Below are 23,245 nucleotides of genomic sequence, written 5' to 3'. Positions count from 1 at the left end.
GGATTTTCTCAATTTCTCAAACAATGTCTTTCAAATCCATATTCATTCATTTCATTCAATTTGCAAATTCCAATTCTATTTCAAAGAAATCGATTTTCTCCAAATTTTCTAAGTCTTTTTCAAAAATCGATTTTCTCAAAATCCTTGAATTATTTCTGAAACAGGTTTTTCTCAGAATTCTCAAATTTCCCCTAGAAATCGATTTTCATTTCAAAAGCAATCCAAATCTCAAAAATCGATTTTTCAAAGTTGCAATTTTCCTAAGAATCCATTTTCCATTTCAAAGATTATTTTCTAATGAAATTCAATGATTTTTCCAGGAATTCCTTTTCCAAGCATTTTCCAAATATTAGAAGCAAACATCATATTTCTCAAACTTTCATCTTTTCAAAATTTTATAGCACATGCCTGATTCTCTGTGCATTATAGGAAAATAGAGCATAATTTAGAAAATTGAACTTAGTCAAAGCACACTTTTGATCCTTGGTTCAATTACCCCTGGTAAAGGCGTCAGGAACGGTTGAACCTCGTACCGATAGGCGGATCTCATTCCACAAAATTTTCTCGCAAATTTAAAAAACGGAGGCGAGTAAATTTTCAAAAACCATTTTCAAAACTTTGGCCAAGTTTGACTCGCAGAATCGCTTCTCTCTCTCGCAGAGGGAGGGAAAAATTTTGCGATGATAACAAGAACCCAGAAACTTTGAAGAAGCCAAAAAGAATGATGAATGACTGAAAGCAATAAAATGTGAGCTTTCAGCTCTCAACCAGGCAAAGACTTGGGAGTTCTAAGATCTTCCTAAGGGTAAGAAAGCAATATGGTGTAGATGTGTATTTAAGGTAAAAACTAAGAACGATAGATCTCTTGAGAGATATAAGGCTCAATTAGTTGTAAAGAGATATAGTCAAAAATACAAGATTGACTATGAAGAAACTTTTGTCCCTTTGGCCCGAATGGTCACTGTTCGATGTCTCATTACCGTTGCCTCAATCAACAAATGGAACATCTATCAAATGGATGTTAAAAACGCCTTCTTAAATGGTGATCTGAATGGAGAGGTATATACAGATGATCCACCAGGAATGAAGACTTCAAAAGGGAAAGTGCTTCACCTTTGAAAAACACTTTATGGTTTAAAACAAGCCCCCAAGGCTTGGTATGATAGATTTAACTCCGTAATGTTAGAAAATGGTTTTTCTTCCTGTTTGACTGACACTGTCTTATTTGTTAGAAAAACCAATGCAAAGATTTTCATTCTGCTCTTATATGTGAATGATATGCTTATAACCGGAAGTGATTCTAAAGAGGGTTAAAAGCATAAAATCAATTTTGAATGATAAGTTTGAAATGTCTGATTTGAGATTTCTAACTTATTTTTTGGGTATTGAAGTAGCATACTCTCATAGAGGGTATTTTTTATCTCAAACTAAGCTTGCCTCTGAGATTATTGATAGGTCAAGTATTACGGATGATAAGGTTTGTGAAACTCCTGCTATAGTAGGAGCCAAAATGAAGATTGATGATGGTATTTCTCTCTCTGATCCCACCCCCCTACAGACAACTTGTGGGATCTTTGATGTATCTGGGTATTACTAGACCAAATATCTCTCATGCAGTTCATACTGCAAGTCAGTTCCAACATGCACCAACATCAGTTCACATGAGTGCCATCTTGCGGATTGTGAGATACATAAAGGGCACACTAAACAAGGGAGTATTCTTATCCTCTTCTTCTGAATTAAAATTAATTGCTTATACTGACTCTGACTGGGGAGGTGACCTAAATAACCGTCACTCCACCACTGGTTTTTGTGTATTTTTAGGAGACTCGTTGATTTCATGGAGATGTAAGAAGCAACAAAAAATGTCTTTATCCTCAACAAAAGCTGAATATCGTGCCATGGTGACTACTACCATGAAAATTGTATGGATTCATCAGCTATTAGAAGACATAGAGATTTCAATAGAAGGGCCCACCAAGCTATGCTGTGATAACAAAAGTGCAATATACATTGCCAAAAATCATACTTTTCATGAGCGAACTAAACACATTGAGATGGACTGTCACTATGTTCGGGAAACGTATCTGAAAGGAGTTATAGATCTTCCATATGTAACTTCAGAATATCAGTTGGTAGATTTCTTCACCAAAGCTTTGTGTGCTCCGCGGTTCATTTTCCTCCTTGGCAAACTTTCGGTCATCTTGCCCTAAGTTTGAGGGGGGGTGTTAAATTGTAATTCAAAAGACAATGTATTTTCTATATATAAAAGAAGATACGTATACATATATATATTTCATATATATATATATATACATGTATCCATCTACTTATATATATATAAAATATATATTTCTTTCTTGTATTAGCTGTAGGGGTATTTTAGTCATTTTTATATTTTGCGCATATTCATGTTTTTGAATATGATTGTAATTCTTCCTTTTTATTTTTTCTTATTTTTGTAATTTTTTTTCATTTCTTATTTTTTCTTTTTATGTAATATTTCTGTACACAGTCAGTGGCTGACTGTGTACAGTTTAAAAGATAGACGTTGGGTTGATTCCCAATGTCTCTATTAAGAGCCATTGGGAATAGCCCAACGACTCTTTAAGTGTGCTTATATATAGGGTTATGTGAGCCCATTGAAGTAATATATTACAGTAAGGAGTTGTCTCCTTAAGCTTATGAATATTGTGCATTTACTGCACTTCTTTTGTGGTGTAAAGCTTATAAACACTGTTTATTTATTTCACTTCTTTTGTGGTGTAAAGCTTATAAACACTGTGCATTTATTTTGTGTCTTGAGTATTTGAAGTATCAAGTTATTTGAAAACTTGATTGTTTGCAAGGATTCTTTACAGAACTAACATTGTTAATCCTCTTCATGAGAGCTTCTATTTATAGATGGGCTTAGGCAAGAATTTCATTTATAATATAAGAAGTTAATATCTATTAATCTCTTTTATTAATAAAATAAAAAATAAATTATAGGTCCTAATTCATTAAATTTCGAAATTAATTAAGCTAGAGTAGACAGGTAGAGACTTCTTACCCTGACTTGGGGTCTAGTGACATGGTAACCTTTCAGAATACTTACGGACTCAAAGATTCAACAAAATTTGATGTTTAAATAGTCGATTCGATAGCCCTTGAAATGTAGATCATCGTGGTAGTCTTAGATTTAATCGTATGCACACAGATCGACAAAAAAATGTAGTCGATGTCGAAAAACATTAATTTTCGACCTATAATTAGTTATGAATTTCAATCGATGATAAAACACTCAAATCAACATCAATTTGGGCGTATAGATAGCCGATTTCAATGCTCTCGAAATGAGGAACGTTAAGGTCGACTTCGATTTAATAGGTGAGGCATCAATCAGCCAAATTTTTTGTTGAAACAATAATGACGTTGTTCAGAGTGTCTGACCTTATGGGTCCAATCCAATGAGATTGGATCAGAGTTACCAGAAGCGCCTAGGTAAGTGGGGAAGTGCGCTTTCCCGAAGCACGCCACGGAGATGCGTCATTTTTTAATGGGAAGTACGCTTCCCCGCGCTTTCTCCATTTTTTATTTATTTTTTATTTATTTTTATTTTTTTCACTTCCCCTTCGCTCCCCCCTCGCTTCGTAGGTCGCTTTCGAGACGATTCCTGATTCGCTCCTAAGTGGTCCCACGCTTCTCACTTTCTAAAATTTTAAAAGTGCCTCGCTTCCCGCTCCCGCTTCCCGTATCGCTTCCTCAATTGTCAACCATGGATTGGATCCAAATATCTTGAGTTATATCCAACTCAATTCATCCCTAATTAGGTCCAAATGTCATGGATTATATCCAACCTAATTAGGTTGGATCCAATACCACTAGTTAAATCCATTACCTAATTTAAGGTATAAATCCATATTGGACTTGAATGCTAGATTTTAGATCCAAATCCAAATCCAAATCTAATATCCATAATCTAAAAATATTAAAATCATTTACTTTCTTGTTTAGTTCACATATTTTAAATTTTACAATTATGCTTGCAATGTTCTTCGTAAATTGAGACTTAATTTCATAATAATTCAAAATTAGGAAAATCAAGAAATTCAAGAATTTCAAAAAAACCAAGAAATTGTATTTTTTGAACCAACCAAAATCCAAAATTGTTAAATCGGATCTCCTACGAGATCTATGACTCGTAACGGATCTAACTAGAGTCCTAGTTCAACTTAAACTCTTGAATTTAACCTGAATTTAAATTGAATTTAAAAGTTAAAATACATCAAAATCACAGGTGTTACAGTTAGTGTTCCTGTATTTTTTAATGTATCTTTGTTTTATTGGCAATCTTCTTTTGGATATATGGGAGTATGACAGTCCTTGTTTACTACGTCCAACCCTTGCTCTGTTAGTACAGTGGAGTCCTACTATGCCTTGTCACTTGTTGTAAAGGTCCCACGCCCTTGTTCATTTCTGAAAACAATCTGTTTACTAGTAGTGCATCACCAGTGTAAATTTATAGTCATGGACTAACTTAGGCTAGTTCAGTAGATCATGTTGGTTTCTCATGTGCCTTAGGACATGCTGCAAGAAAATGTACTTGCTGATATTTTTTCAAATTATTCAGCTTGCCCATCACATGGTTCCGCTAGTTTGGGTTAGACCACATCTAGATTCAGGAAATGGGCTTGTGTTCCCCCTTCAAATTATGATGGTTAAATAAAAATTTCTCATCTTTTACCATTCTAGCATGCTGATCCAAACATTATGCTAATTTGTGGTGTCAATGTAGTGTATGCATTGCCTGCTAAGAGCCCTATTATGCAAGATTTCCTTTATTGCTATAACACGTTTAATTTTTCTGAACTAGATGATCTAGTACCAATTAGAAGATCTGGTACCATTAATCTTCAAAATACTGTAGACAATGTGTTTCAATTTGATGCATGGGAGCAAGAACACTGCAATTATTCTTTCTTTTGTGATAAAATTTTTGTTGTTATTGTGTCATCTTATTAGTTCTATACTTGGCTTTTTTGGGCGTGCGACTGCTATAATTTTTAGGGAGCATGGGGTTATAGGTGACATGAGGGATGCTTGGCATGATGCTCGAGTAAGAAAGAACGTCTCCCTGATAAGGACTTATCATGGATTCAAAGGTATTTTTTGTACTACTTTTTGGAGCCGTATCTTTTGTACTTCTTGGTTTGTGTCATAGTTTTACTGCAGGAAATAAATAAACTTCAAATGAGATATACAAGATGTTTCATTTTCCGTCAAATTTATATCTTGGATTACAAGATTATGTGCTGGGAATTGTTGGCAACCTTTTGGCTTATATAGGCCAGGAAAACAAAAAAGTCAAAAACAGAGGAAATACTGATTTTTATGTGTTCTCCAAGGAATTTATCATCAATTGAAAATGAAGCTTATGTGCTATCATGGAAACTCATTGTGCGATGTCTCTTGTGTCACATGATTTGCTCATAATCCACAGCATGGTGGCTGCAGGGGATAAGCAGGGAGCACTTGAGTTCTTGAAGTTGATATTTAGAGCTCTTTGCCTTTGCTGGGACCGTCAAACTCAGGACTTACATGTTGATTGGATTCTATATCGAGGCCGTTCCTTGGTTCCGATATCCTGTGAAGTTGTTAATGATAACATAGACGGATATTACCCATCGTCTCATTACCCAGTATTCGCTGAATTTATGCTTCCGCGCACTGTAAGGATGGTGGGGGAACCAACTTAAAACTAAACTTAGAAAGCAGAGTTCTGCTATCTCTATAGTGCCACTGTTTATTTCTATGGAACTGCTTAATAATAATAATAATTGTGTTTTGCTGTTTCGAGTAGCCTACGTTTTCAGATTTTGACATAGTGAAAGTTTTTCTAGGCTAGATTCAGAAATGCCACCTGGTCTCATGAGTGCGAACCAAGCGTGATAATCCTGGTTATTTGTGAACAATTACCTTCTCTCTCTCTCTCTCTCATGCACACACACACCACAAACATAAGCGAACGATAACCAAGATAAAGGAATGCACCTTGAGGAGATTCAAGCCTGTGGCTCCTTGGTTGGGATAACGGTGCTCAACTGGATCTGGGTAAGGGTCATAGGAGGCACATCTATGTCATATATAGTGAACCACATTTAGAGGGTGCGTCATGGGTGACACGAGTCGGGTATATTGATTCTGACATGTATGGATATTATTTTAATATTTTTTAGTGATACTTTAACAAAAATATTTTTTATACATTAAAATATCAAAATATAATTAAAAAATTGTGTCACCATATCGTATTTAAAAAAAAATTGAATTCAAGTGTCAAACTTGATTCACGTGTCAGGTTGTATCAATCTCTCTGTAACATAGGAAACACGTGAAATGACAAAAAAACGTGAAATAGTGAGTACATGATTATTCATTTAAAAAGACAAATGAAGAAGTTACAAAAGAATTGTCAGATAGTATGTAATTAATTCAAGTATATTTTTAATTTTCTAAAACCTAGGTAAAAAGACTTTAGTATACATGAGATATTTTTTTTTGAAAAACAAGGTAGGTTATGGGAATCTCTGGATTCAAATTGAAGGCTCAATGTATTCTGAACACGAGATTTTAGCAAACTGGAATTATATTAGGATTTTTTTGAAAAGTAAATTTTTTATGTAGTTTTTCATGTCTACTCGTTTTTCTAAGTTTTCTGCCATTTTGAAACAAATGAAGGTTATTTTTTCTTTTTCTTTTTGAAGTTTTATTGGAAATAGCATGTTTCAGATGGAGTTCACTGAATTCAAGAGGTTGCCCACATGGTCTTGACTCATGGATAGGGATATCTCCCGCTGCCCGAGTTGAAATCTCTCCATAGGTGCCCCCTTCTCCAAGGCAAAGTAGGAAGCTTTATTATGGAGTTTTACGCCACTGAGACAGTGACTGTAGGTACGGCATGCTAACTCTAGAGCAGCCAGGTCTCCACTCTTAGGCGCGGTGCGGTGAAACAAAAAAAAAGATGGAGCTTTTACTATGGGTAAGACATGTGGAACTGGATATGGTATGAAGTAAAAAAAATGATATGATCCATATCTGAGCCACTTGAATAACTATTTCAAGTAGAAATCTGCATCACAAATAGCTTTGATATTTTGAAAATATTGCGGTTTTATTGTGATAATTTCAAAGGTCAATGTAATACCATGAAAACATGCTATTTTCAAACTATCACCTACTATAATATTAACATGGTGAAAGTAACTTTGACAATCTTTTTTATAATAATTTTTTATTTATTTTTAATACTTTATATATCATACACTTTTATGCATGCCATTTTCTAGAAATTTTTAAGAAAAAGAAGACTTTCAAAATAGTTTCCCTCGTAGGTATTTTCTTAATAAGTAGATTTATAACATTGGCAGCAACATGGCCATATAGGCAGGGCTGGTAAACGGGCCAACGAGCCAAGCCAAGGTTGTTTGGGCTTGGCTCATTAAGGTTCAAGCTCAGCTCAAACTTGACTAGTACATGATGAGCCAAGTTGAGATCAACTTTGTGAAAATCTGTCTCATGTTGATAAAAGGTTTTATTTTTTTTTCAAAAAATGACCATGTGTATGACAAAAATGGCACATTTTTTGAAATGCCCTATAATTTTTGAAATCCGTCTGATGTCCAAATTTGCAAAGTTTCAATTGTAAAAGAGCCTTTTTACCCTTTTCACAAGTGAATTTTCTCCAAATATGTGAACTTTCACTCGAATATGTGAATATTCTCTCACACATTTGTGAATGTCCTCCTTCGTGTGCCCCTTGTGTGATTTTGTTAAAAAGGAGGCCCACACATTTTGGGGACATTTGCAACCATGAGTTGCGAAGGTCCCTAAAATATGCACACCTTTTTTTAACTAAATATTGTCACATTTGCAAATGTCCTAACCTTTGCACATGAACATCCTCACACATTTATGAACGTCCTTTTGCTTGTGCCCCTTATGTGATTTTAGTAAAATGAGTTCACACATTTTGGGCCCACGATAACTCATGGTTGCGAATGTCATATTGTATTTGTGAATGTCAGGACATGTTATGTTCCTAATGGGCCCACGATAAGTCTAGGTTTGAACTTAGGTCTGGGTTAGGTCAGGTACGTCAAATAAGGTTAGGTTTAGGGCTAGTTTTGTTTGAGTCTATTAGGTTTTGGAAGAAAAATGATTTCTCTAAAATGGTTGATTTTTTAGGACAAGCTTCTAGACATATGGAGAAAGGTCCTATTAAAACCTTAGAGCCTAACTCTATTGGGTCCAAGAGTTATGAGATTGAGAAGCTATTTTTTTAAAGGATTGATTGGGGACACTTAAGAGCACCTATAGTTAAAATTTGGGGCTTTCTGACTTAGGAAAGTTAGGTCAAATTCTACAAATCACAATATGCAGAATAGGTTAGGTCTTTTAGAACTGGTTTGAGTTTAAGGGGTGCAAACATGAGTAACGCATAAGTTAAGGCTGGTTTAACTTACTGAGACTTAGAAGGGACTCTTAAGAGGTTCTGCTATAAGTCTAGAGGTTCAAAAAGGTCGTCTGGGCGCAAAATGGTGCAACAAGGGTTCAACACCATTGAGCTTGAGTCTACCATTCAGCATAGCTTGGGCCAAGGTACCAAGGGTCAGACCAAGGAGGGTCTAAGCTTGATGCAACAACTTGCAAAATAGGTGGAACGTGAGAGAGAGAGAGAGAGAGAGAGAGAGAGAGAGAGAGAGAGAGAGAGAGAGAGAGAGAGAGAGAGAGAGAGAGAAGTTCAATTCTATTTCTGCTTATCACCTCTACACAAGTTACAAGTTTCTACACAAAACAAGGTACATATAGAGTGTAGAGGGTTAGTAACACCTCTACACAAATTATACGTTTCTTCGTAATGGAAATCTAAAAGTAGAAAAAAATTCCTAACCATACCCTAAAGTTAAGCACTCCTAGGTAATACCTTGGTGACCCATCATCTTGGTGACCCATTTTGGTTTGATTGGGGTAATGATTTGCTGATCCATGTGGTATTCAAGGCTTTTGTGGTTGGTGCAGAGCACGAAGTGCCTTCTCAGCAGATACACTTTTCATTTTTTAGGCACCAACATGATTGCGAGCGTTTCTTTCTTGTAAATGGAGAGGGCCTTGTCATAGTTGGAGAGATTCTTGCTTATGAAGGTTAAAGGGTGGCCTTCTTGTATTAGTACCACCTTGGTTCCACTGTCACAAGCATAGGTTTCGACAATAATTTCTTTAGAAAAATCCAGTAGAGCTAAAATAGGTGCCTTGCACATAGCTTGCTTGAGTTGCTCAAAAGCAAGCTTGGATTTCTCAGTCCACAAAAAAACATTTTTCTTCAACATGGCGATCAAGGGTGCAACGATAATTTTGTAGTTCTTGATGAACTTTCGGTAGTATCCGGTGATTCCAAGGAAGTCTTTCAAGGCCTTGTGAGATGCTAGTTTGGGCCAAGAGAGTATTGCTTTAATGTTTTTGATGTTTGTATTCACGCCATGCTTGTCGACAATGTGACCAAAGTAGGACACTCTTGAGCGTTCAAAGTTGCACTTGGATCTCTTGGCTATGAATTGATGCTCCTTCAGGGTTTGTAGAACAATCCTCACATGTTCCAAATGCTCCTCCCACGTCCAACTATAGATTAATATGTCATCAAAAAATACGAGAACATATTTGCGGAGTATGGATTGGAACACATCGTTCATGACCCGTTGGAATATGGCAAGGGCATTGGTCAATCTGAATGTCATTACAAGGAACTCAAGTTGTCCATCATGAGTTTAAAATGTCATTTTAACATTGTCTTTATCCGCCATTCTGATTTGGTGACAACCGGACCAGAGATCTTAGTGAAGACTTAGGCCCCATTCAACTAGTTCAATAACTCATTGATGAAAGGTATGTGATGCTTGTCTTTCAAGGTCCTGTAGTCTATACATAATTGCCAAGTATTGTCCTTCTTCCACACCAAGAGAACCAGTGACGAGTAAGGACTCAAACTAGGCCAGATCACCCAGCTATCGAGCATCTCTTAGAGAAGTCTCAATTTTATCCTTTTGAGAATGCAGATACTGGTAAGGACAAACACTCAGAGGTCCATCACCTGAGTTGAGTGTGATGTGATGGTCTTGGGACCTTTGGGGTGGTAGGCAAGTGGCATCGACGAACACTTCCTTGAATTGATCAAGGATCTCTTGAATTTCAGACCACAGTTCCTCAAGCCTTTCGACCTCCTATAGGTCTTTCACCATGATTATGGAAAGTATAACTTCTTGAGTCGCTCTATATATCTTAATGGCTTCCTCAGAACCCACTTAATCAACTTTGTTGGGATTGTATCCTTTGAGGCAAACTCTTTCCTTAACTTGGTCAAAGCTCATTTTCATCTTGCTAAAATCCCATCGGACCTTATCCAAGGTCCTAAGCCAACTCATGCCAAGGACCATGTCTACATCCTTTATGGGTAGCACATATAGGTCCACCACGAACTTGGATCCTAGAAGATGTAACTCAACTTTCGGGCACACGTATAAGCATTTGAGGTGGCTTTTGTCTCCCACCATGACATCGAACAATGGTTGATTTTTTGTTGGGCAACCCATGATTTTTACAAGATCTTCCTACACAAAGTTATGGGTTGATCAAGTGTCGATCAGTACATCCCTGCTGTACACATATGCACAGGGCTACATTCGTAGTTCGGCAAACACTGTTGTGCACACACCTAGATAGAGTTTTATTTGTGTTTGGCTTATACTCGAAATTCTATGTTTTTGCATAAAGGTTCAGACCCTATGTTAGGTATTAAGACCAACCTACATTTTTGCATAAAGGTTCAGACTCTATGTTAGGTATTAAGGCCAACCTATATTTTTGGGCAGTTTGTTCTTACCTGTATTTTTGCTTGAGTTAACTCGTGGTGTGTGTGTGTATATATATATATATATATATATATATATATATATATATATATATTTATTTATTTATATATATGAAGTTCCATATCTGAGCATGCGGTCAATGCTCCAAATCTGGGGTAGCTAACAAGCTGTGCCTAGTGGGTTCATCATTATGCAGGTCACACAAGAAATTATTTTAAAAACCGCATGGGTTTCTAAAAAAAAATTCTGAAGTGCACACGTAGCGCAAGTATTTAATTTTTCTGGTCTGTGTGATTTGACTAAGTGTAGGCTTGTATTATAGCCAATACATATATATAAGCATGGGCATTTTGCCTCGATGCTGTATTGACTGTGAGCCTGTGGTTCACATCAAGGCTATCATGCTATGGAATTGAATTGGATGGGCTTGCGGTCTATGCGTCGATGCGAGTGCAAAAATATAACATAGAGGAATGTCACAAGACTGTGATAGATCCCCTATGTTTGTGATGTTTTTCTGCACATGGATAATGATTATATTAAATATCTTCTCATAGGATGTCTACAAATTTGAGTTGCTATAAGGAATTCTCTCGATGAATAATTGGAATGTTGTAAAGCACTAGCATGACGTATTGAGTGATTGAATGATGTTTTTGCCTGGTGTATGATTAATGCATGATGAATGAGGCATGTTTGTAATGATAATTGCATTTTGATGGAAATGTGATGTGCATGCATGTTATTGATAAAAATGCAAATGAATGGTATGTTAATACATGATTTTGAGATATGCAATATGTGCTCAGGACATATGCAACCGAAGTGTATTGCTTTGTGCCCCATGGTAGTGGCCAACGACTTTAACTTTATGATGAGTTAAATAAAAATCATACGTGCTTGTGCCCTGTGGAGGCCATTAAAATTTGCAAAGGATTAAGTAATGTTTAAGTACGTATATCATGAGGATTAAGTAATTAAGAAAATGAATGTTAATTCTCATGTTGCTTACAATGAGAGAGTAAGCAGGTACATCGAGCACTGTGGGGTAGTGTTAAAAATAAAGGGTTGCTTCCCCAACCACGGAGATAGAGGATAGCTACCATTGGTGCCACAGGGTGGTAGTGAATAAGGCTTCAGCTGAAAGAAATTCTGATATATATCATGTTAATAGTGTTGGGATTTCTCTCTTGATAAGTGTCATCCCTCACCCAGGGCTGAAAAGAAAGTGAAAGGCCAAGGTAATAAGATACAAATTGTTTGAATATAACCCTTAGTCATGTCTCTAATCTGGATATTGTTTGTGTTGTACTCAGAGTGTATGGTAAAAAGAGAATAAAAAATGCATTGCACATTTAGTGAAGCATCTCATTTATCGTCTAAGAAAGAAAACATAAATAAAAGAATTATAAGCTACTTATACCATAAATAGACGGTCTACTAGCATTGGTAAGTCATTCATAATATAATTGATCATGCATAAGATTTAGAATTAGGTATTTCTGTTGTTTTGTGACTTATTTATGTAATGCTAATTGTTTATGTATGAAAAGAATGATGCTTTATGTATGCCTGTTTCTATACACATATACTTTGTCATTGTATTCATACATGGGTTTAGTTATTAATCTCCTACAAAATTACAAGCAATAAATGATATACCAGAGTGATGATGGGAAGCTGAGGCAAAGTCAAAGAGCCAAATCATTTTCCTTTACTGGAGGCTGGATTTTTGGAACACTTGTTATTTTATTTTGATAAACCTAATATTGTTTATTTATATGTTGGACAATACTCTATTTATGAAAATGAAAGCTTATGTCTGAGCATGTTCCTTTTTATAAAAATCTAGTACTAGTACGTTTGACTGATCTGTAACCCGCCCAAGGTTTTGACCCAAGACATTAAGAAAAAAGGTTTTTGTTGACGAAAAAAAAAATTCTCAAATTTATCTGATTAAAAATCTTGGAGTGTTATAACTTGGTATCAAAGTGGGAAGAAAAGATTGGATCTCAACGCGTCTAGCAACCTATCAATGCTCAGGACCTATAGAGATTATCGATTGACATGAACAAGTACTGCGAAAGAAGACTATTCCCTTGGTGAAAGTGCAATGACAACACCACAGAATTAAGGAATGCATGTGGGAACCAGATGAAGAGGTGAAAGTGAAATACTCAGAATTATTTGGTACGTAATCGTAACTAAATTTCATGGACAAATTTTTTTTTTAGGAGGAAAGGATGTAATACCCATAAATTTGTGAGAATTTGTTAGGTAAATAAATCAGTGTAAATCCAATTTTTTGAGTATTATCTGAATTAATCTATTGAAAAGCTAATATAATCACCAGTTCGAACAAATAAATGTCTTTAAGAAATTTAAAACCCGAAATTTAAATTCATAGATTGAAACCTATTGGGATTTGAATCTTTGACAGTATCTAAAAATATCTTAAATCCAATATCTAGGGTAAATGGATCCAGTACCTGGATCTACTTTGTAGGAAAATCTGAGATCCATTAAAGAAAATGTTGGATTCGAGTATTTGGACCTGGATCCCAAGAGGATCCAAAATCCATAATGGTTTTAGATATGGGTGCCAGTTGATCCAAATAGAATTGAATCCAACGTGGATCCAGGATGTAGTGAGAAATATAAATTTAGGTTCTTCTTCATAGGTAAGATTAGATATTACATGTATGTAGTATATATGTATATATATATACTAAAAGATAACTGTGTTAATTGAAGTAATAGTAAGACATACTGTAGCACGTTAAAGAAGTAAAGAATTAAGGGTGGGGGCACCCACCTTAGTGGACCCCACCTAAATTAAGAAGAAAATAAATAAAAAAATTAAATAATACATACACATCTTTTGAAAGGGGGTTACAATTAGAGAAAGGAGATGGGTTAACCTACTCTCCCACTTCTCTAAAAGTCATCAAAGAAGGGGGGGGGGGGGGTTTACAAACTCCCTCACAAATTATTATAAAAAAAATGTGACTCTCATTTCACCACTAAACCTCATGTACGTATGCAATGTAACCCCACTTATAATCTTTCTCTCTCTCTCTCCCATTTAAACCTACTCTTCCCATGATTTTGGTGTAACACCATGGTGTGCCAATCAAACCCCGACGTTAAACCCCACATCTCTCTCTCATTTAACATACCCCTAACTCCCCCTCTCCTTCACTCTCATTATAAATCTCACGTTGAATCACCCTCTCCACTCCTTATTCCTCTCATCCTCTCTCCCTATTGCTTCATCCTCATCATGTTTGGAAGGTGACCGTCAGGTGGTAGTGGAGAGAACACCATTCAATTGACCAGTCCATCAACGTGTTCTGAACCCGACTTCAGTTTCCTCTTGGTGAGGTAGGTTTACATTGATAGAGTGTATGTGTGTAGACATAGGCTGCGTGATTGAGGTTCCTTACATGATAGAAATTTTGTTTAGTATTTAAGTATGATAACATGAATAAGAGAAATACAATTTCTATTCGATTTTAAAACAATTATGTAATTTTTAACAAATCAAATGGTGATAGTTTGGTATTGAGACTTCATTTGTATCATGGTCTGTCTTTTTCTTTCATATACATAGGGCTGTCTTGCATGCAATTTATAGGCCTTATCACGTGAGAAAATCTGTAACCATTTGTTATCATTGCAAAATTTAACTTTTGCAAGTCAAACTGACCTTTGAAAAAGATTTTGAAAATAACTTGCCTCCGTTTTAAAATGCGAGACAGTTCCGTAGAATGTGACTCACCTGTCGATACGAGGTTCAACCATTCCTGGCACCTTAGCAGGGGTAATTGAACCAAGGATCAATCATGTGCTTTGCTTTACTAACTTGTCTAAATCGATGTTCTAATTCTAAATGCACAAAGAATCAGGCATGTGCTATGAATTTCAGAAAATGCAAATTTGAAAATATGATGTATGCTTCAGAGATTTGAAATACTTAGGAAATCCTTGGAAAGGCTAATACTTTGAAAATCGTGAACCTTGTTGAGAGAATATTTCTGAATAAAAAGAAGATCGATTTCTGAAGAAATCTTGAAGTTTTGAGGAAATCGATTTCTGATAAAATTCAAAATGACTTAGTGAGAGTTGATTTATCTGAATTTGAACTTTGAAATTGAGAATATAACTTGGAAAATCGTGAATTGAGATTGGGAAATACTTGAAAAATCCTTGAAAAACCAAAAGGGTTTTGAGAAAATCATTTTTGAGGAAAATTAGGGCAAATTTGAAGAAAATTGATTTTCTGAAATGAAGTTGGAAAATAAATCAAAAGAAAGGGTGTGTGGCCCTGTGGAATATGTTCATGATGCTTTCTAAACCTAGATGATGCATGAATATGATTTTGAGAAAATATGTTTTTGAAAAATCTTGAGAAACTTATTTTGAAAAGGAATTTTTGTGCCTTATAGGATTTCCATGAATCAAATTCTCTACATATCCCTGACTATGGCCACAAATATGGATCGAATATAACCCATTTGATTCTAAAAGGATAAAAACATTTATAAAAGATTGAAATATGCAATGTTTTTTGAAAATAGCCTAAGAGTGTAGGCTGATTGTGGCTTAAAGGAAGATGATAAATCTGGATTTTGTTCATATTCTAACTATGGCCATAAATACAAACTCAATCAAGTTTACGAACTCCCTAGAAGCTAGTGCGCGTGCCATTCGTGTAGACCATGGTGTGTTTGAATATGCATGAATCATCATTCATCACACATTAACATTATTATTAAAAAAAAAAAACTATATGCATATGCAAACCCTAATCCAAGCAGAAATTTAAATTCTTATTCCAAATTTATTTAAAATTTACATCATTAATTGAATTTAAATAAAAGAAAATACAGCCTTGAATATCCTTGCAAAACTAAAAAACTTATTAGTGAAGATATGTTGATTTTTCTGGATTTATCCAGTAATATCTGTAAATTACTAGATTTATCTAGATATAAGCCTTTTTACATATTTTTTCTGATATAAACATAATAAAAAATAATGTAAAATTGAAGAAATATTAAAAATAAATAACTTTGAAATTCGTAATTTGGGAAAAAATGACAAAAATACCCCTAAAAACAAGACTATGGCCTTAAAATCAGGGTTTTCAGAAAATATTTTGGTAAAATTTTAGATTTAGGGCTCAAAAAGACTCAAATCAAAGCCAAATCGAATATGAAGTGTCCTAGCATGATTCTAAACATGAACAAACCCTAAAAATATGAACTTTTATGAAAAAAATTAAAAATAACACAAAATGATGATTTTTTGCTTGGATCAAGACTCTACGGGCATCCTGTTTTTATATTTTCATCAAATAACATATCAAATGAATTGAAAAATTAGCCAAAATTGGCATGGACAGTTATCATAACCCTAAATCTGAGATAAAATAAAAAAGATTTGTTTTTGACATGATCTTAATATGAAAATTGCATAATAACTCTAAAGTATATGATTTTTACCCATGGGCATGTACCTGTCACAGTGTCAGACCCGAATCAAGGATCAAATCACCATAGAAATTCATAAAAATTTACACAGAGACACTAGACAGAAAAATATAGATTTCCTCATTTATAGATTGGAAAAATGATCTTCGGTTAGGGAGATATTTTTCCGGCAATATACACTTAAATTTAACAAATATAAAATATGTTAAAACAGGTACTTCTGATTTTGGGTACAAAGGAAAATAGCAAATCTCAGTCAAAATTTATGAAATTTTATAAGTGAATAGAAGACATATAGAGAAAGAGTTTCTTTTTTACAGATTATCAATCAAATCTTTGGTTAGGGAGATACAATCGACACAAGTCAAATCAAGGTTTAAACAAAGCTTAACAAGTTTTGAGAAGCTGATCCTACTTTCTGACAAAGGAAAAATAGCAGACAACAATAGAAAATTATGAGAAAAATATAGTAAATAATAGACATCAATAAAAAGCTACTACAGTTTACGGATTATAAATCGGATCTCAAATGACATAAATATAGCATCTGCAAGTTATATATGAATCTCAATAGCGATTTCAAGGGTTAGAAATCACGGTTCAGTTTCTTATTTTTTTTGACAAGGTTCCTGAACCCAAAACTATCTGATTTTTTTACAGAGAGTTACTGACAAATCCATGAACCAACCCTAAAAAAATTAGATTTTTTTTAACGAAGATTTAAGCATGAAATAATACAATTTCTACAGATCCAGGATCAAAACACATGAATATCCAATAAAACACTAAAAACCCTAACTTAAACATGAAAAATAATGAAAAAAATATGCAAATGACACAACAAAATTGAATTTAATGCTGGAACATATAAAATAAATACTAATATGACAAGAAAATAAAAAAAATCCAGGGAATCCATGGTTAGATTTGATTTACCTTTTGAAAAGATGGATTTAACCCATTTAACGGGCAAATCTCATCTTTTATTGGTTGAAAACATAAAAAATAGAGTTATAAATGATTTTAATGGATTAGAATCCTGAAAATCACAATGAAATAGAGTTAGATCATCTTCTTGAATGGATTTTGAGGTTCTTGAATGAAAACCATGGTTAAAATCCATGAACAAAGGGGGCGACAATGATAGAATATATGAAATACAATAAAAAATTAATAAAAACTCTGAAATAAGGTTGAAGGGATTTACCTTGAGGGCTGCAGATGCAATGGAGGAAGGAGAGGGTGCTGGGAGGAGAGAGAATCTCCAAGAAAGTGAGAGAGGGAGAATAGGGGTCACCCCCCCCTATGACTATTATTTATAGAAATAAATTAGGTTTAGTTAAAGAGTTTTGGAAAATGCAAACTCTTTCTTAATTAGACTTCTTAGGGGGGCAATTTTTATAGAGGATTACTAAACTACCCCTAACCCTAACTAACCTAATTAACATCTACTTAAACTCCTAATTGACTTAAAAGACCTCCAAATGTGGCGTCACCTAGTGTGGGCCCACATTGGGTTTTTAAAAACTCTAATTTTAAAACTTTAAAAACCACTAGTTAAGATTTTTGAAATCAATTTGGACTTTTCTAAACCCTGAACTTAACTAGGACATTGACTAACCCTAGTTTGACCCTGACTTTATCAAATATGGTGCCACCCAGAGTGGGCCCCATTTGATTTTCTAAAAGCGATTTTAAAACTTGAAAATGAGAGGTTTTCAAAAGAGATTTGAAATTAGAGTGAGAATTGAAAGTTTTCAAAATAGCACAGAGTCCTTACTGGATCAGAACTCCTCCAGATATGGCACCAACTGAGTGGGCCCCACATTGAAGTTTTGAAAAAGTCGAAATAAAGACTGAAAATGACTTTGAAAAGGAGTTAAAATTAATAGATTAAATTCAAAGGTTTTGAAAACAGAGTCCTAAGCGAACTAAAACTCTGGACCAGAGTTCTGAACTAACTGAAACTTCGAGATTTAGGTTTTTGAAAGTCAAATGAAGAGGTTTTGTGAACACCCCAATTTTTTCAAAATTTTGTAAATATTCCCTTTTTGTCTGTGGCACCCATTTTCTGAGTAATTGAGTCAGTTTTAAATCTAATTTTCAGTTTATTTCTCAGAATTTACTGAAATTAAATTCATTTTATATATCTGACTCGATTTCAGATCCGAATCCAATATTGGAATCTAAATCTGAGCTTCGTTATCCAATTTTTAAACCAAATTCTCAAAATTACCAAAATAACTTTTGAAAAGCTCAGACAGTTCGTCCGGTATCTGTTTGGATCCATCGCGTTATATTCCTCGATTCGAGGTTCAAAACTTGAATATTTTCTCAAAACCTGGATCCAAACCCATTTTTCGAAGAATTTTTTCCAAAAATAACCCTGAATTCTCAGAAAACTCTTCCTTTGTAAATATTTGTAAATTTAGTTTAAAAAATCCCTTAGTTTTAGAATTTTTATTTCAAAAACACCAAAAAAAATATGGAAAATGCCAAGAAAAGAACAAAAAAATAGCATAATATATGGTTTTGAAACCCTTTCTTTTTGCCAAAGTTGTCTTTAGCATAAGGCTCTTTTAGAAAAGTTTTTGAAATGAGCCACTTTTTCGAAAAATTTTCAAAACCTTATGGATTCAATCGGTAAAATCCCTAACGAATTCTTGTTATAAAAGAAGCCGCAGGGGTCCTCGATTGAGGCATCCATTCCTCACCCCTCCACCGCGCTTCTCTTCTGGAACTCCTTCTTCCTCTTTATTCCGGTTCTGAAGGGAGCCCCACAGAAGACCGTCTTCACCCCAACTTTCTCTTCCTTCTCTCATTTTTCCTCTCTCCTTCTGCTTCCTCTCCATTATTTCCTTGGGTTTCTTCCACTTAGTTGAAGAAAGTCGACCAATCTTTACAGCAAAGTCACAGGGCGCACAGACAAGATCTCATTCTATCTTAATTAACCCCCAGTAAGCACCTTTACTCTCCTATAGTTTTCGTTGCTCTTCTAATTAATTTCCACTTCTCTCATCTAAGCGCCCATGTAGGGCCGACTTGTGTATGGCAAGATCGGCCCAAATACGTGCAAAATAAAAAAAGAACATCCAATTCCAACAAATCATTTCTCCTTTTTAAAATCGTATCTGTAGTTTGCTGCTATAGCAGAGTTTCGGTGAATACCGTTCTTCTCTTTTGCTTTCCCCGAATTTCCTATTAATTTCTTTCTATTTTCTTTTACTCTTTTTGGTTTTCTTCTTTCATCTTGTTTTATGGTTTTCCTTTAATCAAGGCACCCACTCATAATTGATCTGTTAATGACAAGTTCGATCTGCGTACGTGCAACAGCAAGGGAACATCCGTTCCAACATCTCCATTTTATATTATTGAATTTTCTTTGGTTCTTTGATCAAACATATGTTCATACTCGATGATGATGCATAAATATTATGTTTTATTAATATATTTTCACTGCATAAATGGATCATCTATAGGTTTAAGGTCCACACTTAGGTGCATAATGATGTTATAGAGCTATGGTTCGAATGTCATCGAAATCAGACTTAATTTGAGAAAATTAATGCATTTTTAGTGTTGCAAGTCAAACCTTGGAGTTGAATCGGATATTCAGGATCCAAACCGCCCATCTGAACCTTGGATCTGGACCAAAACACATGTAGAACCACTCCAGCCAGCCCATTCACGTTTTATCATAAAAGATTTTCCAAAACCCCCTGTAGAAAGAGGCGCCCAGTGATTATTTTATTTTTAAACCCTTTTCTGGAAAAACGCCCAAAATAGCCAAATCGTTAAAAGAGGAGAGGGACGCCCAGCACCATTTTGTCTTTGCTTTGATTTTCATGCCCTAGGGGCATGATTCTTGCTCACCTCCACCTTCTACCCAGCCACCCACTCCATACACCTTCTTCCTCATCCATGGTTGGCCATGGAAGCCATGCCAATCCCAATGGAGATGCCGATTTCTTTATCTTCCATTCTCTTCTTTTTCAGATCATATCTTTCTTCTCCCACTGCTGGAACTAACCATTGAGGTTGTTTATTTGCAGCTGCAGCTGGAGTGTATCCATCATGGTAGAGGTCCCCGCTCTTCCATGGTCGACCGGCTCTGAACCCCGGAGCACCACCACTTGTGGATTCCTGCAAAGAAAACAGCAAAGAGATGTTAGACAACATCACCGAGGTCCTTCGTGGCACAAGATCATCGCAAAGTCCGCTCTGCCTTTCCCCTCATTCGACGGATCGCCCTGGAGGTTAGATCTTCCCATCCACTGCTTCTAGTTAAAACCTATCGTGATGTGCTGTGTTATTTTATTTTCTGTATGGGTGTGCTGTGCACTTTTACTGTTTTGAGCCATAGCATAGATTTTTCGTGCATAAACCAGCACGTAGGAGTGTTAGGTGTTTGTTTTATTTAAACTAATCTTTTCATTCCAACGTTGGATCTTATTGGGTGTGTGCGTGTGCTTTGAATCTGATGTTTCTGTGTACCTGCATTTTCCAGTGTTTCCCAGTCTCATATAGCTTGTTTTAATCGAGTTTAGTACTTTAGGAACAATGTAAAGGTCATTTGATGTCTTAGGCATTTTTAGATTTTGAGAAAAGTAAAAGTCGAGTTATGTTTTGTTGATTTTTGTGTAGGTCATCCAGCCGACTGTAGTATTTTTTGTAGTTCTTTAGTTTGCTGTCTTAATGTCAATTTGTTAATTACTGTTAGGTTTTAATAGATTTTAATCTTGTAGTATGTTTAGTTTATGAATTTCTACTTTGTTCTTAGTTTGATCGATTGTAGTGAGTGTCTAAAATTCATTTTCTGTTTTCATTTCATGTACAACATGTTAGAGTATTATAAGTGTGTGTTTTACATTATAAGAGTCTAGATTTAATTGTATATTAGGTAGTTTAATTCAGGTTTGTGAGTTGGTTCAAAGTGTTAGTTTAATGTAATTTTGTCTTTTAGAATTAACGTAGTATTTTATTTTAGTGTAATGTTATTCAAACTCCTGAAGGTAGCAGCGTGTTAGATTCATTGTTGATGTGTTTGATAATTAGGTTAGTCATAGGTTAATTAGAAGAATTAAATTTTTGATTTTCGGTTTAGCTAATTTAGCATTAATGTAGAATGTCAATTTTTGGTGTAGTGTTTAATTGAATAGGTTTTCCAAATTCGTTCTGTAGTAGTCATGCCCTTTGAATCATATGTATAGAGTTTCAATTAGCTAGATTACCATTAGATTAATTTTATTTGAGCGTAGTTAGTTAATTAGTGTAGATTTTAGAAAAAGGGCAATGTGGTCTTTAATGTTAGAATACGTTTTTGATATGATGCTAGCCTCTCCAAAATCGTGGATTACAAGAAAGGAAAGTGTAATAAATTTTGTCCAGCCAATTTGCCATGAGTTACATTTTCAAAGGGTTTTCCATTTGAATTTCAAAAGAGTTTCTCTAAAAGTTGTCTACACGATTTTGGCAAGTGTTGACATGTTCTTTTAAAGCCAGACAAAATCATGTACAAGGTTTAGAGAAAGGATTTCCAAAAAGGGATTAATGCTTTTAATGAGAAATCAAAATTGTGTGAGGTCCCATAGGCTGGACGGTTTTTACAACTTGAAGCTTTCCAATTTTGCTATTAAGGAAAGAAAGGAAGAGGTATTAATTACCAAACTCGTGGTCTCCCTTGTGTAAGCCCTTGATTAACTTCCTATTTTAACATAACCTAGATAGGATAGTATTCATGTAACATTTATTGTTTTAGATTAGGATTTGTAAAATCGTGTGTTATGTGTTTAGGAAAGTCCAATATGTAGGTAATGTTTTCATTAGTGTTAGTTTATATTCTAATTAATTAGTATGTCACTTAATTATGTTAGGTTTTATTATATTTAGTTGTCAATTTTAATTAGCCTAGTTAATCAATCTAGGTTGGCATGGACCCTATCCAAGCCATATCCTAAACCGCCACCTAGTTAACCCTTAACCCTAGTTAATTAGTTCCTAATCCTATATAGTTAGTTGACCTTAGATGTAGTTAATATTAATTAGTTACTAACCTTAGGAAGTTAGTCGCCACCCTAACTAACCATAGTTAGTAGCTAGCCTAGGTAGTTAACTACCTTAGTTAACCCTACCAACCCCTATCAAGCCATAGTTAGTGATTAGCCATAGTTAACCTTGTCAACCCTATTTAGTAATTAATCTTAGTAATTCTAGTATTCTAACCTTAGTCAATTAACCATAGTGAGTCATTAGTTCTAGTTAGTTACCCTAACCGTACCCTATAACCCTAAACCATAGTTAGTTAATTAACTTGAGTTAGCCTAATTAATTCCTAACTCTAGATAGCAAACCGTAGTTAGTACCTAACCCTATTTAGTGTTTAACATTAGTCATCCTAACTATAGTTAGCAAATCATTCTAACTTAGTTCATAAGCCTAGTTAGACTAACATTAGATAGTAGTTGTGGTTTACTTAGATCTTAGAATTAATGTTTGATTAGCTAGTTAAGTAGTTAGTGATATTAGATAATATATATTAGGATTAATTAGATTAGTTGTGCATTTATATAGTCAACTTAAATTAGGATAGGTTAAGGTTAGTGTTTAGTTAGATTAGAAGTAGTGGTAGGTTTAGATTAGGTTTAACATTAGTTGGATAGTTCTTTTCTTAATTTTATAAATTAGTTTAATTGTTGCCCTTTCTTGTAGTTTAGAAGTAGTTTAGGTGTAGTTAAGAGTGTTTTTGTAAATGGTTTAATGCTGAAATGAGAATTGTGGATTTGTGCAAATGAATAGTGCACTGAAGTTTAAAACTGATTTTTATCATGTCGGGCACTCGTTATTTTA

At 34.7% G+C, this 23,245-nt stretch overlaps 1 protein-coding gene across 1 annotated transcript in view; it reads left to right on the top strand.

Moving 5' to 3' along the window:
* Positions 1 to 5,841, top strand: part of LOC149849160 (DNAse I-like superfamily protein) — a 44,263-nt gene extending 38,422 nt beyond the window's left edge. Inside the window, exons 6-7 of the mRNA XM_090013474.1 lie at positions 5,050 to 5,144; positions 5,497 to 5,841. Coding sequence (XP_089869600.1) covers positions 5,050 to 5,144; positions 5,497 to 5,738 — 337 coding nt within the window. The 3' untranslated portion in view covers positions 5,739 to 5,841. The remainder of the gene's footprint in view (positions 1 to 5,049; positions 5,145 to 5,496) is intronic.
* The last annotated feature ends 17,404 nt before the right edge of the window (positions 5,842 to 23,245 follow it).

Source organism: Nuphar pumila, chromosome 1 (genome assembly GCF_984573655.1).
Source record: "Nuphar pumila chromosome 1, dmNupPumi1.hap1.1, whole genome shotgun sequence".
Lineage (NCBI taxonomy): Eukaryota > Viridiplantae > Streptophyta > Magnoliopsida > Nymphaeales > Nymphaeaceae > Nuphar > Nuphar pumila.
The sequence above is the reverse complement of the archived record's forward strand: the minus strand, read 5'-3'. Positions and strand labels throughout refer to the sequence as shown.